At 42.4% G+C, this 14,294-nt stretch overlaps 2 protein-coding genes across 3 annotated transcripts in view; one reads left to right on the top strand and one right to left on the bottom strand.

The window, feature by feature from the left end:
* The window catches only part of LOC115134172 (ELKS/Rab6-interacting/CAST family member 1-like), a 50,307-nt gene extending 39,771 nt beyond the window's left edge, over nt 1–10,536 (top strand). The window contains exons 16-20 of one of the 2 annotated variants that reach the window (XM_029667878.2): nt 385–545; nt 706–853; nt 973–1,068; nt 2,042–2,227; nt 7,907–10,536. In XM_029667878.2, the coding sequence (XP_029523738.2) occupies nt 385–545; nt 706–853; nt 973–1,068; nt 2,042–2,227; nt 7,907–8,044 (729 nt within the window). In that variant the 3' untranslated portion in view covers nt 8,045–10,536. The other variant, XM_065022475.1, reaches the window with a different exon arrangement.
* A 495-nt stretch (nt 10,537–11,031) lies between these two features.
* Nucleotides 11,032–13,863, bottom strand: LOC115134730 (F-box/LRR-repeat protein 14-like). Its single transcript, XM_029668919.2, has one exon. The coding sequence runs from the start codon at nt 13,314–13,316 to the stop codon at nt 12,105–12,107; it is 1,212 nt and encodes a 403-aa protein (XP_029524779.1). The 5' UTR covers nt 13,317–13,863; the 3' UTR covers nt 11,032–12,104.
* Nucleotides 13,864–14,294: the final 431 nt, after the last annotated feature.

The raw sequence follows: 14,294 nt of genomic DNA, 5'->3' as shown, positions 1-14,294 counted from the left end.
CTAGTATTTTTGGGTGTCAGGGAAAATGTATGGAGTAAAAAGTACATTATTTTCTTTAGGAATGTATTGAAGTAAAAGTTGGCAAAAATATAAAAAGTAAAGTAGAGACCCCAAAAAACGACTTAAGTAGTACTTTAAAGTATTTTTTTTTACCACTGGCTAGGGTGTAAGGGCTAGTGCCTAAGGGTTAGGGGTTTCTTCTGGATAGAGCCATGTTTTCAATAACATACAACCTCTGATGGCCCTCCCTCTTTAGAGTGCCTTTGATTGACTGTTCATCAAAATTGGTCTGTACAGTTTGTCTTTGAATGATGAACACGTCTCATACATTTTCACTTTCTCTGCTCGTGTGTTTGTACTATCTTCATTCTATGGTGTGTGCAGATTGAGGAGCTGCTGGGCGCCATGGAGAAGGTGAAACAGGAGCTGGAGTCCATGAGGGCCAAGCTGTCATCTACCCAGCAGTCCCTGTGTGAGAAGGAGGCCCATCTGACCACGCTAAGGGCTGAACGCAGGAAACACCTGGAGGAGGTGCTGGAGATGAAGTAAGACAAACATACACTGTTTCCACCCCCCCACTTTACCAAGTCAACAAACATGTTACAGTCAGGTAATGTTGTAAAACTCCCAGGTAATAGAATATCCTGCACCGTGTAGATGACTCATTATTCTGAAATACCACCCTGTAATTCCTCCTCGGTGCAGACAGGAGGCGCTGCTGGCAGCCATCAGTGAGAAGGATGCCAACATCGCCCTGCTGGAGCTGTCATCGTCCAAGAAGAAGAAGACGCAGGATGAGGTGGCTCTGCTGAAGAGAGAGAAGGACCGTCTGGTACAACAGCTCAAACAGCAGGTAGGGAACACTAAAATGCTGGTAAAATGTTTTCCTTAAGTCTCTCTCCCTGAAATCCTTTCCACATTCTCCTCTATTCCCCCTTTCTCCTCCATCCTCCCTCTTTCTCGCTCTCTCAGACTCAGAACCGTATGAAGCTAATGGCAGACAACTATGGGGACGACCACCTGAAGACCGCCCCCGACCAGACCAATCACAAACCTTCTCCAGATCAGGTGAGTACCCAGTCAACCAAACATAATCCTATATATCTAGATCAAATGTGTTGTTGTGATAACACATCTGCAGCTTAACCAGAATACGCTCTCTTTCTCCACTATATGAAGTCATGTCAACTGTCTTTCTGTCCCTAAAGTGAAATTGAATCATCACTCCTAATATAAACAATTGAATCTTTCTTCAGCACCTAAACCTAAGCGTTATCTCTCGCACTATTTGTTCTGTCCCGTGCCCTTTTACTAACCAAGTGTTCTTTTCTAATGCTGCAATTGGCTAAACCATCTGTCCAATAGGATGATGAGGAGGGTATCTGGGCATAGCCAACCCTGTGCCCTCCTCCCCTTTCTCTCTCTGCCAATTTGTTCAGAAGGGTGAGCATGAATGAACGCCAGTCATCTGTCCATTCTTCACCTCCTCCCTGGCATGTTTTCTCTTACTCCATCGTTCAGTGTGTTAGTTCTGCTCCTCCATTTTGTCTTGTCATCCGTTTCTCCTCTCACCATTTTACTTTGGTCCATGCAGTGTTTGGTACATGTTGTCTGTTCTCACATTTGTAATTTCTGTGGGAATGTTATCACTGTTGTTAATGTGTTACCATGGTAATGGTGCTCTGTCAAGTTATGGCAACGCATTCAGTGTTTGTCTGCCAACCACATACTGTAGCTTGTGTCTGTGAACAACTGAGTAAATCAAATAGTCACACACACACACACACACACACACACACACACACACACACAACACAGCAGGACACACTTCTGTCCAACATATCATACTCCACATTCCCATCTCCTTAATGCATGTGAGATGCAGCCTGGTTCTTCTTCCTTCTGCATGCTCCATGCTTTTGGTTTAGCATGGTTAAGCCTCTGAAAACACACTGGGACCTCTCTCTCTCTTCCTTTATCCAACTGGTTCCTTCATTTCTTTCTTTCTTTCTCCTCTCCCCCTTCCCATTGTCCCCTCAAGATGATCCCCCCTCTCCTGTCCCTGAGTGAAAATCGCAGTAAGCTGAAGCTCTACATCGACCACCTGACTGACCTCTGCCACGACCGAGACCCCAGCATCCTCAGTGACCTGACCCCGCCCGCCCACTATCACCACGCCAACCCAGCAGCCTGGGAGGAGGAGCTACACAAGTTGACTCTGGAGCAGGTAACAGTCGGTATTTAATGTCATAAGAAGGAATTCCCCTCGACCACGCCCACAAATTGCGGAAAACCAAACATTATTTCTCATTGCCTGTCATTGTATATTTTTGCCTGTCATTTCTGTATATTTTTTGTTATACAGAAATACTAATCTGGAAGCGAAAGAAAAGCACACCTGTTTCGGCGAGATGCTGGCTAGCGGAGAAGAACACTTGAAAAAGAAAAGGGAGAGCCGCACACACTAGGAGCTCAGATGCAATAATTTTATAACCTAATAACCAACAATTCGACAGACAAGCTGTCTTCATCAGGGTATGATGAAGTTGGCTCTTTTACGTTGGTGCAGTGAGTTGGTCCAGACCGCTTGATGAAGACCGCTTGTCTGTCGTAACGTTGGTTATTAGGTTATAAAATGATTGCATCTGAGCTCCTAGAGTGTGCGGCTCTCCTTTTATTTTTCATACGGAAATACCAAAACATGCCGAAAAGCTGCTGTGTTGTTCAATGTACATGTAACCTAGTCAAATCTACGAACATATGGTTCATAATGCTCCCATGTAGGGAAATGGAGCCTTTGAGAAGAGCCCTGTAGCTTTAGGCTGTTCGGTGCGGAAGAGTGGGAAATTGTGCCTTCAGAAAGTATTCATACCCCTTGACTTAATCCACATTTTGTTGTTACAGCCTGAATTAAAAATGGATTAAATATATTATTTTCTCACCCATCACTCACCACTCACCCAAACATGTTTGATAGCAAATTTTGGGGAGAAATGAAATATAGAAATATCTCATTTACATAACTATTCACACCCCTGAGTCAACAATACTTTGTAGAAGCACCTTTGGCAGCGATTACAGCTTTGAGTTGACTTGGGTATGTCTGTATCAGCTTGGCACATATAGATTTGGGGATTTTTCTTGCAGATTTTCTCAAGCTCTGTTAAGTTATACAGTGCCTTCGGAAAGTATTCAGACCCTTTGACTTTTTTCACATTTTGTTACGTTACAGCCTTATTCTTAAATTGATTAAATAAATAAAAATTCTCAGCAATCTACACACAATACCCCATAATGACAAGGCGAAAACAGGTTTTTAGACATTTCTGCAAATGTATTAACAAAAAAACAGACGCCTTATTTACAAATGTATTCAGACCCTTTGCTATGAGACTCAAAATTGAGCTCAGGGACATCCTGTTTCCATCGATCATCCTTGAGATGTTTCTACAACTTGTTTGGAATCCACCTGTGGTAAATTCTATTGATTGGACATGATTTGGAAAGGCACACGCCTGTCTATATAAGGTCTCACAATTGACAGTTCATGTCAGAGCAAAAACCAAGCCATGAGGTCAAAGAAATTGTCCGTAGAGCTCCAAGACAGGATTGTGTCAAGGCACAGATCTAGGGAAGGGGTACCAAAACATTTATGCAGCATTGAAGGTCCCCAGGAACACTGTGGCCTCCATCATTCTTAAATGGAAGAAGTTTAGAACCACCAAGACTTCCTAGAGCTGGCCGTCCGGCCAAACTGAGCAATCGGCGTAGATGAGCCTTGGTCAGGGAGGTGACCAAGAACCCGATGGTCACTCTGACAGAGCTCCAGAGTTCTTCTGTGGAGATGGGAGAACATTCCTGAAGGACAACCAACTCTGCAGCACTTCACCAATCAGGCCTTTATGGTAGAATGGCCAGATAAAAGCCACTCCTCAGTAAAAGGCACCTGATGGCCCGCTTGGAGTTTGTCAAAAGGCACCTAAAGACCCTCAGACCATGAGAAACAAGATTCTCTGACCTGAATTCCAAGCATCACGTCTGGAGGAAGCCTGGCACCATCCCTACGGTGAAGCGTGGTGGTAGCATCATGCTGTGGGGATGTTTTTCAGAGGCAGGGACTGGGAGACTAGTCAATTTGATCAATTTTAAAATAAAATTGTAATGAACAATGTGGAAAAAGTCAAGGGGTGTGAACACTTTCCGAATGCACTGAATGGGGAGTGGTCAGCAATCCTAAAGTCCTTCCACAGACTTTCAATGGGATTCACAAGGCTGGGCTTTGGCTGGGCCACTCAAGGACTTTCACATTCTTGTTTTGAAGCCATTCCAGCCTTGCTTTGGCTGTATGCTTGGGGTGATTTGTCTGGTTGGAACGTAAATCTTTGCCTCAGTCTGTCATTTGCACTCAGAAGCAGGTTCTCATCATGGATTGGCCTGTATTTGGCTCCATTAATTGTTCCCCTACCAGTCTCCCAGGCCCTGCCGCTGAAAAGTATCCCCACAGCATGATGCTGCTACCACCATGCTTCACGGTAGGGATGGTGTTAAATGGGTGATGAGCTGTGCCTGGTTTTCTTCAGACAGCGCTTTGCATTCAGGCCAACGAGTTACAATTTTCTCCCATCAGACCACAGAATACTTTGCCTTATGATCTGTCTTTCACGTGCCTTTTTGCAAACTCCAGGCGTGCTGTCATGTGCCCTTTTCTTAGGAGTGGCTTCCGTCTGGCCACTGTCCCATAAAGCCCAGAATGGTGAAGTGCTGTAGACTGTTGTCCTTCTGGCAGGTTCTCCCATCTCAGCCAAGGAACTCTGTAGTTCTGTCAGTGGTCATTGGTCACATCCCTAACCAAGGTCCTTCTTGCCCGGTTGCTCAGTTTGGTGGAAACATTCAACACTCTAGAAATAGATTTATACCCGTACCAATATATATGCCTCATCACAATTTTATCTTGGAGATCTAAGGACAGTTTCTTGGACGTCATGGTATAGTTTCTGCTTTGACATGCACTGTCAACTGTGGAATCTTAAATAGACAGGTGTCTTTTTCTAAATCATGTCCAAATAATTGATTTGGCCATAGGTGGACTCCAATCAAATCGAAGTGACATCTCAAGGATTATCAAAGGAAATTGAATGGACCTGAGCAAAATGTTTGACTGTCATAGCAAAAAGGGTGTGAATACTGATGGAATATTTCTGTATTTTATATATATATTTTTACTGTCACTATGGGTGGGTGTGGGTTATTGTGTGTAGATGGGTGAGAGAAAAAAACATTTATTCCATTTTGAATTCAGACTAACACAAAAGTGGAATAAGTCGATGGGTATGAATACTTTCTGAAGGCACTAGCTATGTGTGTGAAACAGTTCATCACATGTAAGACATTTTACTCGCGGTAGTATATTCTGTTCATAACTCCACTCACTAGTAACATTATAGTCTGTTGGTCTTGACTAGCTTAATGTTCTGCTTGGTATCTAGCTAGCACTCACATGGCTGATGTTAGTGCCAGCATGAGGGAAGCCCTACAGTATGACGTTTTTCTAAGTAGTAATAACGCTTGAGAGCAGGCAATGTTGTAAAGGAATCTTCATGTACTTTTCTTAAATGTATGCTGAACAAAAATATAAACGCAACATGCAACAAATTCAAAGATTTTACTGAGTTACGGTTCATATAAGGAAATCAGTCAATTTAAATGAAATCATGAGGCCCTAGTCTATGAATTTCACGTGACTGGGAACACAGATATTCATCTGTTGGTCAAAGGTACGTTAAGAAAGGTAGGGGCGTGGATCAGAAATCCTGTCAGTATCTGGTGTGACCACCATTTGCCTTATGCAGTGTGACACATCTCCTTGGCATAGAGTTGATCAGGCTGTTGATTGTGGAATGTTGTCCCACTCCTCTTCAATGGCTGTGCCAAGTTGCTGGATATTGGCGGGAACTGGAACATGCTGTCGTATACGTCGATCCAGAGCATCCCAAGTAGCCTCAATGGGTGACATGTCTGGTGAGTATGAAAGGCCATGGAAGGACTGGGACATTTTCAGCTTCCAGGAATTGTGTACAGATCCTTGCGACATATGGTGGCGGATGAATGGCAAGACAATGGGCCCCAGGACCTTGTGATGGTATTTCTGTGCATTTAAAATTGCCATAGATAAAATGCAATAGTGTTCATTGCCCATACCATAAGCTCACCGCCACATGGTGCATTCTGGTCATGAAGTTGACATCAGAAAACCGCTCTCCCACACGTTAATATATATGTGGTCTGCAGTTGTGAGGCCGGTTGGATGAACTGCCAAATTCTCTAAAACAACATTGGTGGCGGATTATGGTAGAGAAATTAACATTCAATTATCTGGCAACGGCTCTGGTGTACATTCCTGCAGTCAGCATGCCAATTGTACGCTCCCTCAAAACTTGAGACATCTGTGGCATTGTGTGGTGACACAACTGCATGTTTTAGTGGATTTTATTTTCCCCCAACACAAGGTGCACCTGTGTAATGATCATGCCGTTTAATCAGCTTCTTGAAATGCCACCCGTCAGGTTGATGGATTATCTTGACAAAGTAGAAATGCTCAATAACAGGGATATAGACAAATGTGTGTACAAAATATGAGAGAAATAAGCTTTTTGTGCGTATGGAAAATGTCTATCTTTTATTTCAGCTCTTGAAACATGGGACCAACACTTTACATGGTGCATTTATATTTTTGTTCAGTCGTTTTTGTAATTGACTTACTTGGCTGTCACAATAGCAAATGATTATCTTAGATATGTTGCATAACTACTTCCAGTCTTTACCTGCCCTTGAACGGTCTAGGTATTTAGAAAAGTTGCTTCTTGTTGGCTTGTCTATATGTCCTTTCTACTTGCCAGAGATCAGCTGGGGAGACAACCCTACCAAATGGCCCCAAGTAGCCCACAGCGAATCCCACCTACTTGGTGGAATCTCCAGTTTTGCATAAATATCCAATTGCAGAAGGATATTCTAGCTTTAATTTGGATGGATACAGTGCACTAGTCCTTACTACAAGCTAACTAGCAAGCTTTATGCAATATACATAGCTAGTTAGATATAAACAAAAATGTATTGAGTAACCAGACCCCACAGCTTTCCATTTTCATTGCAACGTAATAGCCTGAAACCGTGAGGTTTGTCTAACCTGGTCCTTCTCCTTGGGCAGTTGATGAAACTTAATTTGGTGGTCGTTTTTCTCTGACTAACAAAATGATACGCAATAGCTTTTCGGCATCTTAAAAGCAGGGCTTGCTAGTTAGTCTGTTGGAATCGTCCCTTTGGCTGAGAATCGTGATGTACATTCCATGCCACAGTCTGTCTGTTCATGCTAACATTTTTACATTTAGAATGAAAATGTTTTTAGGTATAATGTAGTTAGTTGATTTAAGGCGACAAGTGCAGTACCAGTCAAGTTTGGACACCTGCTCATTCAAGGCTTTTTCAAGAGTGTGTGAAGCTGTCATCAAGACAAAGGGTGGCTCAAATATAACATATTTTGATTTTGTTTAACACTTTTTTTGGTTACTACATGAGTAATATGTGTTATTTCATAGTTTTGATGTCGTCACTATTATTCTACAATGTAGAAAATGGTACAAATAAAGAGAAACCCTTGAATGAGTAGGTGTGTCCAAACGTTTGGCTGGTACTGTATGTTACAAATAACCCAACAAGCATATCCACAGGCGGGCGAGGGTGCAACGTTGTTTTTAATAACGACTTGGACTATCCCTTCCTCTCTTGTTCCCTCTCTTTCTTTCCCTCTTTATCTTTCTGCACTCTGTGTTATCTAATGTTTTGATTTGCCTCAAGAAAAAATGGGGGTGGGGTTGGAGAAGTATGCTAACGCATCATCTCTCTTCCTTAGTTGGAACTGGAGTTGGAGTTGTGTGAGAAGGAGAGTGGGGAGCTGCAGGAGTATGCCAATTCAGTTCTGCAGCAGATCGCTGACTACTGCCCTGACATCCTGGAGCAGGTGGTCAACGCGCTGGAGGAGTCCTGCTGACCGCTCACCTTTACAGACCACCTCATGACCCCGCATGAGCTTCAGGCAACCTTCCTCCCATTTATTCACACATGATCAGGGCAGAGGGAAGACTGGGCGATTGTACTGCACCCCCACATGCCCAATTATCATTCCTGGGGATATTGACCAGCCTGAGGACATGATGATGATGATGATGAAGAACAGCCACAAAGTGGCCTAATGGTGGAGGGATGTAGCGGCCTGTCAGTCATGGGTTGTGTTCAGTAGGGCACGTCATACCAAAACGTTTTGAAAGAGAAAACACAGGTAGCACTTTCAAAATGTTTTCTCTGGGTTCATCCCTACTGACACAACCATTGTTTTCTCTTTGAATCTAAACCAGTGTTTTTTCTGAATGGTGGAGTGTCGTGGAATAAAAATATTTAGGAACCAGTGATTTAAACCACATTTTTTGCTATTTTATTTCCTTTGATTGGCCTTCAGAATCTCCTATGTGAGTTACTGGACAACAAACCTTTTCCCTCAACTCCCCACCTAGATCTATTGCGAGAAACCCCTAGCTGAGTTTTGCTGACTAAATGTAAGGCTTTAGCTATGGCTGACGTACTGCGTGTTCTGTGAACGGCTCTTAAGACAGAGGGAAGAATCCTAACTTGAATTTCCACACACATTTCCCATTGACATCAATGTCTAATTTATGTGAAACTGAGATACACTAGCTTTTCGAGTTAGGGAGAGAGAGAGAGAGCAGTTGATTTGAATGGTTTTGCACACAGCACTCCCTTCTATATGAGGTATGCAATGTTAGTTTATTTTCAGTCATAGCCAGCATCCCAAATGATACCTAATTCCCCACATTGTATACTTATTTTGTCAAAAGTAGTGCACTAAACAGAATAGGGGGTCATTTGGGATGCTACCATAGAGTGGCCTTTGAGCGTGCACAGGGATCAGTACTGGACCTAAATGAGGGACCTTTTTTATTCCTCAGTTCTATTGGTGCTACAGCATGGCATAAGACATCAATAAAGATCTAATCCACCAGTCACATGATCTCATCCAAAGTTTCTATAGATATGACTTTTAAAAACTATAATTGCTTCATTTTTAAAAATTGAATTACATTCCCTTAGATGTAAATGTTGCGCGTTCACTGCATCTGTCCAACGCTTCAGAGCTAAATATGGTTCATAATGTAATGAGATTATAGGGAATCCTAGTTAAAAAGACATGATGGTCACTTCTCAGTGGGTTTGAACTTTTTAAAATCCATTTGTAAATAACTCATCAAATACGTGCAGTGACTATATAAAAGTAACCCAGTGGAAGATGTTGTGAATTCTGTTTAAAAAAGATATATATAAAAATACACAAGTGAGAAGCTAAAAGCAGTGCAGTCCCGTGTGTCTCGATTTGTCTGCAGACAAGATGTATTTGACAGTACTGCCATAAGTCGCAAAGTCATGTTCAATAAATATATATACAAAGTATGATGTTGACCATATGGATATATGCATTGAAATGTTTGCACAGAATCGTGAGGAGCAAGTCCCTCTGAACAAAGTTGTGGATCGTGTCCTCAGCTAAAACTGGAGAAATGTGTCAAAAACGTTTAATGTGTCAAATTAACTACAAACATTTTCAAACCGTGACTGTGTAGATGGAGACTACTTTTTTTGCATTTATTTCTAAATTGTTCATTTTTTATATACACACTTTTGCCACATATGTAAACCTTTTCCCCTTTAGGTTCCAGTGCTTTGTTTGTTCATGTCTGAGATGTGAATGGGTGTTTGTGGGAATGACGCTCCCTAGACTGTGTTCCTCTTATGTTCTCTCACATAGTAGTCTGACCCTTTAGGACCGAGTGGTCTCCAAACATGTTTGTCCTGTGGCCTGATTAGTGACAGTTGTACTGTATAGAACAGACATCACTCTGCCAGTCTGGCATTTTGTAACTGCTATATAAAGTGCATTCCTATGCCAATCAGTCAATGTTTGAACAATAATACAAATCTACAGATCAGCTTGCTCTCCAGGACCAGAGTTGGAGACTAGGTTACTGTTCAGGTTCTTTTATCCTGCCTCTTGTCTATAGGCCCTATGATGATACTAATTTTGAATCACATCCTGGCAATCCCAGAAGTAATGACTGACCTGACAAAATCACGAGGTCAAACCAAAGGGTTCCACTCCTCAGCTTTCACCTATCCAGGTCATTAGAATATAGTTTGATTCTAGGAAGGAGGAACCGGGCCCTAGCCTTTGTATCCCTGCCTTTGCCTTAATGTCTGTGGACTCACCATTCTGTGATAACTTCATATTTTTCATTTTGGAACAGTGCTTGCTGTTAAAGGGGCGACTACTACCAAAGTCATGGTTCACTTTTTTTTTGTGTTTAAAGTTAATGTACTGCCTTCTGTGTTGATGAAAAAAAGTAAAACTATGTAAAAAAGAAAAGATGAGTATTTGCATTTTGTATATGTATGTAAATAAATATATCCTATCAATCTTTGACTCTGGGGATTTGTTTACAGGAGCATCATGTGTATATTTATCAGCAGAATTAAGTAACATTTGTCTCTATTTTAATATCTGCCTCAATTGCTAAGAATGGTTTTCATTCTCTCAGACCCTGTTCTGCTGTTAAGCCAGTAAGGAGATGAGGTCAAATGTGACTGACAAGCCCCCCTCAACTTCTGGATAGGTGTGTGTAAGCAGTGACAGAAACTCCTCTTAACGCCATGGTAGGTGGTAATCCACCATTTTACTTACATATGTATCAGGTTCAGATCAGCACACAAAGGGGATAGAAACAGAGGGCCCGATTTTGTCAAACTGGTTGTGCAACCTCAAACCTATAGTCAATCTGGTCATAATTGTTTCTGGACCAGGCATATAATAGAGCAATAATGTTCTCAACACCCTGCACCTACTGCCCTGTTTTTACAATGGGTAAACCACTTACTGGACAACAGAACTCAAATGAAAGAATTTCCCCCCAATAAACATTGTGCGTTTTTATTAATAAATATCACTATCGTATGAATATAAACATTTTAAATTAGCCTTAACACTCCAATATCTTTCCTTGGAGGCTTTACAGGAGAAAATATGTAGGTTATTGATATGTTGCATACAGAAATACATATTCTTGATAACCAAAGACAAGATAAAGGGCTTTATTCAATCTATCGCTGAAGCATTAGATTGCTCAAAGATTTAAAGGTTATTTCCGATTGTGCCGACATTTGCAGCGTTTACCGTGAATGCAGTCTCCACTAACGTGGGAACAGTGCCTTCAAATTTCAATCATGCTGTAACAACTTCCGCGATACAGATTGAATTGAGCCCAAAGTCTATTTCCACTCTCCATTCTAAAGTTCCCAGGAGGAAAAGGCAGTTTACCCCTGTCATATCCACACTGTTCATGTTGACAAGCTGGAGTAAGGCATATTACAATGTTTGATACAGTGTAACTCCTCAGGAATGGGAACTACCAATTAAAAAACAAAACACTTCAATTTGAAGTACAATGTTCTGGACTACAGCCATTCATAAAAAATACCTTCATTAACATAAGCAAAATACTTCAGCTGAAGAAATCCCCTGCTCACAACTTCAATCCAAGGCGTTAACGCCTTTGTGCAGTGTTAAGGACTGTGTTTGAACAGAGATGTTTTGCATGAGTCATGTCTATCATCAATACTGGTAAACAGTTAAAGGGAAAGTTTAAAAATGAGTTTGTTTTGCATGGAAAGATGCTGTGTAGTGTGGTTGTGTCCCAGACAGTACAGTTTCTTGAATGGATGAGGTAGCTAGTCAAAACCTTATAGATGTGATACAGGGACAGGATAGTTAACACTGAAATAAGAAAGCAATTTTACCAAAATAAGGGGTGGAATATTGCTGTGACAGTGAATGTTTAAAAAGTGTTTCCTTCTGCTAAAATTAAGTCACAGTATTGTAGCTATTAAAGATAATGTAATAGTCTACGAGCTGTTCCGCTCAGGTAATCTCTGTGGATGAAAAATATTACAGTGAAAACCCCACTTGGCAGTTCATCCCAGTTTGGCTTTCACCTAACTTTCTCACTCTCAGTCATCTGCCAGAGTCCCAGGTTTAACACTTTAAGGCACGGGAGCTGCGTTATCCTCTCCAGGCCCCGCTTGGTGATTTTGGTACACCCATACAGGTCGATACCAGTGAGCTGCGTCAGGTGGTCAGCAATCAGCTCCAGGCCCTTGTCAGTGATGCGTACACACTGCCCAATGTTCAGCGTCTTGAGCTCGTGCATCTGGCGCACCATCCGGTTGATCCCGTCGTCACTGATGTGGCAGGAGCACAGGGACAGAGACTTGAGCTGGTACAGCCCCTGGGCGATGTAGGCCAGGCTCTGGTCACCTATCTTGTCGCAGAAGGAAACATCCAGGCCAGAGAGCTGCAGAGACCCCATGGCCAGGTGCATGATGCCCATGTCACTGATGTTGTCACAGGACCGCAGGTTGAGGCTTGACAGGTGATTCATGTTCGACAGATGGATCATACCTGCATCCGATATGCCTCCGCAGAAGCTGAGGTTGAGCACCTTGAGCTTGGCTAGTCCCTTGGAGACGTGTTTGAGGGACAGGTCTGTCAGTTTCTGGCAGTCCTGTAGTGTCATCTGCTCCAGGGAAAGGCAGCCTTCGGCTGCGCTTCGGGTCATCCCAGCCAGGTGACCAATGCCGACGTCTGACACATGCCTGCAGCTCCGCAAGTTAAGGCTCTTGAGTTTGTGCAAGCCCCAGGCGATGAGAAGAAGGCCTGTGTTGGTGATGTTACTGAGGCCTCCAAGTTCCAGCACCTCCAGGTTTTTGAGATACTGGGCAATCCTACCCAGGCTTGAGTCTGTGATCGGTTTGCAAAGGCTGAGGTTGAGGATTCGCAAGGACGGGATGTCTTGAACAAACGCATGTCCGAGGCCGTTGTCCGTGAGGTTAAAACAGCCACATAGGTTAAGGCTTTCGATGTTTGGCAGCCCCTGGATTACATAGCTTAGGCTTCGTCGCAAGCTTAGGATCTGGACCTTCCTAATGCCTCGGGTATGGAGGCTGGGGAACAGGGACGGGTTGGCCCTCCGCAGATGCAACTTCGCTTCCACCCCCCTCCACACAGACTTGTGATACGAAGCGTCTCTCCAGGCCGCACACACTTGGGCAACCCTACCTTTGTCCCTTACGTCCAAGTAACTGAAAATTATAGCTAAAATTTCCGGGAAGAGGCCAGATATGTGCGTTTCCATTTCAAACATGTTTGGAAAGGGAGGGGTTAGATAAAACTAACCAGGTATCCGCTTATTCGAGTAGGCTAGCTAACTGTTAGCTAGCTAAATTAGGTAATGTTACTCAGGAAAATAACCTGTTCAAAGTCCAGCCATCTCTTCATAATGCATGTCCAACAAGAAGTGTGGAGGTTGTGTTATAATAGCTAGGTTATAATGATATTATTCTAATCAAATGAGATAGCTAGCTAGCTACGTCCTACAAAAACTTGGGATAGCTAACGTTAGTTAGCGTACTTAAAGGCGGAAAACAGTGACGGTCAGGCGACTCTACCCAATTTCAAGTCAGATGACCGCTGTCGTTCTTCAAACGGATCCAGTCGGTCGTTCATTTTCAAAACAAAAAGTAGAAATGTATTTATGAAAACCGCAGTATCTGTTTCTTCTGTGTCATCGATTAAAATACAACGTTTCTATTAGCATTTCGGTTCTGTTGTGGGATTCTTCCTGTGCTGCCTTTGTCTGACCAACCATTTCAAACTAGCTTGCTACGCAGAAACAGTCAGCAGCACTTCCTTGCTTTGGTGGGGTACAAAAACAATACACATAAACGATTGACATTAATACGAGAAAACGTAATAAATGTAATAGGTCCAAATTAACAACATAAATATTAAAAAGTTAGACATGTTACACATCCCTTTTCTCAGAAATTCTAAAGGATTTTTTGTGAACCACCCCTTTTAATTATTGGTTTCGCCCAATTAGTAACAAGGGAGCTGTCCCCCGAAAGCGACTTGTGTTTTTTCTACTTGAACCACATTCTTTTAAATAAGTAATTTGTTATATAAATACACAATTTCATGAGTTTTAAAGTGAGTGCCCATACTCAGGAATGGGCAGGAATGAACCATGTTGATAAATGTGACCTGGACCAGGGTACAACCCGGTTGCTTCATCAATAAAGACAAAGGCTAGTTATAATGCAATATTGTACAGCATCCCAAA

Source organism: Oncorhynchus nerka, linkage group LG9a (genome assembly GCF_034236695.1).
Source record: "Oncorhynchus nerka isolate Pitt River linkage group LG9a, Oner_Uvic_2.0, whole genome shotgun sequence".
Taxonomy (NCBI): domain Eukaryota; kingdom Metazoa; phylum Chordata; class Actinopteri; order Salmoniformes; family Salmonidae; genus Oncorhynchus; species Oncorhynchus nerka.
Note: the sequence above shows the minus strand (reverse complement) of the source record. Positions and strands in the feature narration are given on the sequence as shown.